This window comes from Eimeria acervulina, genomic scaffold (genome assembly GCF_000499425.1).
Source record: "Eimeria acervulina Houghton genomic scaffold, Eah_scaff2561, whole genome shotgun sequence".
Lineage (NCBI taxonomy): Eukaryota > Apicomplexa > Conoidasida > Eucoccidiorida > Eimeriidae > Eimeria > Eimeria acervulina.
This window is the reverse complement of record NW_013548231.1, coordinates 1-1,578: the sequence shown is the minus strand read 5'-3', so window position 1 is coordinate 1,578 and position 1,578 is coordinate 1. Positions and strand designations below refer to the sequence as shown.

Genomic DNA, 1,578 nt, shown 5'->3' with positions numbered 1-1,578 from the left:
TGACGCTATGAGTTCCTCTGAATGCGGAAGGAATTAAAATGGCCAACCGCATGGAGAGTTTGAGTGCGAACTGCATTAATCGTGTATCTGTTCCTTGCGTGCCTGTACGCGAGAGAGCTCCAGTCGCACTGCGAGGTGCTGCACAGCTACGTGCCGCCCAGGGAAGTTACATGTTTCTTGGTCCCTCTGATTTGTGGGCTGATATAGTTTTCTGAAGGTTCCTGCTCGTTTCCAACCTCTTTACCGACGGCATTTGATTGCATGCAGTAGGCCTAGGAAAGCACCATGCTCGGGAATGAAGCTTGCGCCTTCGTCGGGCAAGTGCAAGATTCCAAGCGTGTGGCAGGTACCTTTTCGAAGCTCCGGTTCGTGGTTCAGAATATATATGTATTAGAAACTTAGGAGTAACGTGGCTGGGATCTAGTTCGTGAGCTAGTGGCGGTGTTGCTGGTACGCAGCATACTTGCTGTAATATGTTGTCGTGGTGCTGACCGTTGCCTGTATGCCCGTTTGTTGCTGCCCGTATGCGTTTAGAAAGCAGTGGATACCATTCTGGTTTGCCTCGTATTACACTGTTCATTTCCTGGAGGGCGCAGGCAACCTTACTAGATCCGCCGTGACTTACGGCATTCTGTGCATTTTTGTGACCATTTCGGACGGCAAACGGCTTGCGGTGTAGAGTTTGCATTCATTTGTATACCAGTGGATCCGGCCGACTTTGCCCGCGGTACAGCAGGAGCCAGCGGGGCGAGTAGACTGCTGCCCGAGTGTCTATGCTGGGGCGGTCGTGCTGTGTGTAGCATGCGGAGGCGGTGCTAGAGAACGCTCCACGTCTGAGTTCATTCTTGCTTGACTTGTATGTGGTTCCTGCTCAAGTGACATGTAAAGTCAATTTGCACTTGCGGACTAATGCAGGCGCCTGCAACAAAACCAATTAGCTCTCCCAGCACAATTCCATAGGCATCCCGACCAGCGAGCGGGTAAATTCCCTCTCGTGTTTGGAGGCGTCAGTCCTTTAGAGTGCTTCTGCGTATGTGTATCTCTGCCGTAGGTGGGAGGGTCGCCTGCATCAGTTTGTGGACGAAGCTGAAGCTTTGACGCCGCACGCTGTGACATGGGCGTGGCTTGAAGCATACGCTTGCGTAAGTTGTGATTCGGACATTTGCCTTGCCCATGTGCGCATTGCATCTATCCAGGAAGGTGCATCAGATGACACTTTTAATGCGGAATGATTGCGTGTGGCAGTGGGTGCGTTGCCCGCGAATACTGCGCAGTGCTTACTTCAAATTTTGTTGAGCGAACACGCAGTCTCTCCTTGCCTTGGGGGGTGTCAGCCTTCAACACGGCGCCCGCACCAGATGTGCAGTTTCAGCGTTATAGAGGCTCTCTTCAATGAGACCTGTTTCTGAAGACACTTATCGGGAAAGTTATTCGTCAGCTGTTATGTTGTCTACACAAACAGGTGGTGGAGGCGGTACGTCCCTTCCTGCTTCGCAGCAACTTCTGTAGGCTTCAGCTCCTCGATTACTTAAGTAAGGTGCTCTAAACCCGCGGTGGCCGGCTGTAAGCCGGTGAATA

At 52.0% G+C, this 1,578-nt stretch overlaps 1 protein-coding gene across 1 annotated transcript; it reads left to right on the top strand.

Annotated features, from left to right (window-relative positions):
* Window positions 1–285: 285 nt before the first annotated feature.
* On the top strand, window positions 286–1,409 carry EAH_00066870 (hypothetical protein; the record flags this gene model as incomplete). The annotated part of the gene is made up of 3 exons (XM_013392642.1): window positions 286–365; window positions 1,052–1,142; window positions 1,335–1,409. 3 exons carry the CDS (start codon window positions 286–288, stop codon window positions 1,407–1,409), a joined length of 246 nt encoding a protein of 81 aa, XP_013248096.1.
* Between the last annotated feature and the right edge of the window lie 169 nt (window positions 1,410–1,578).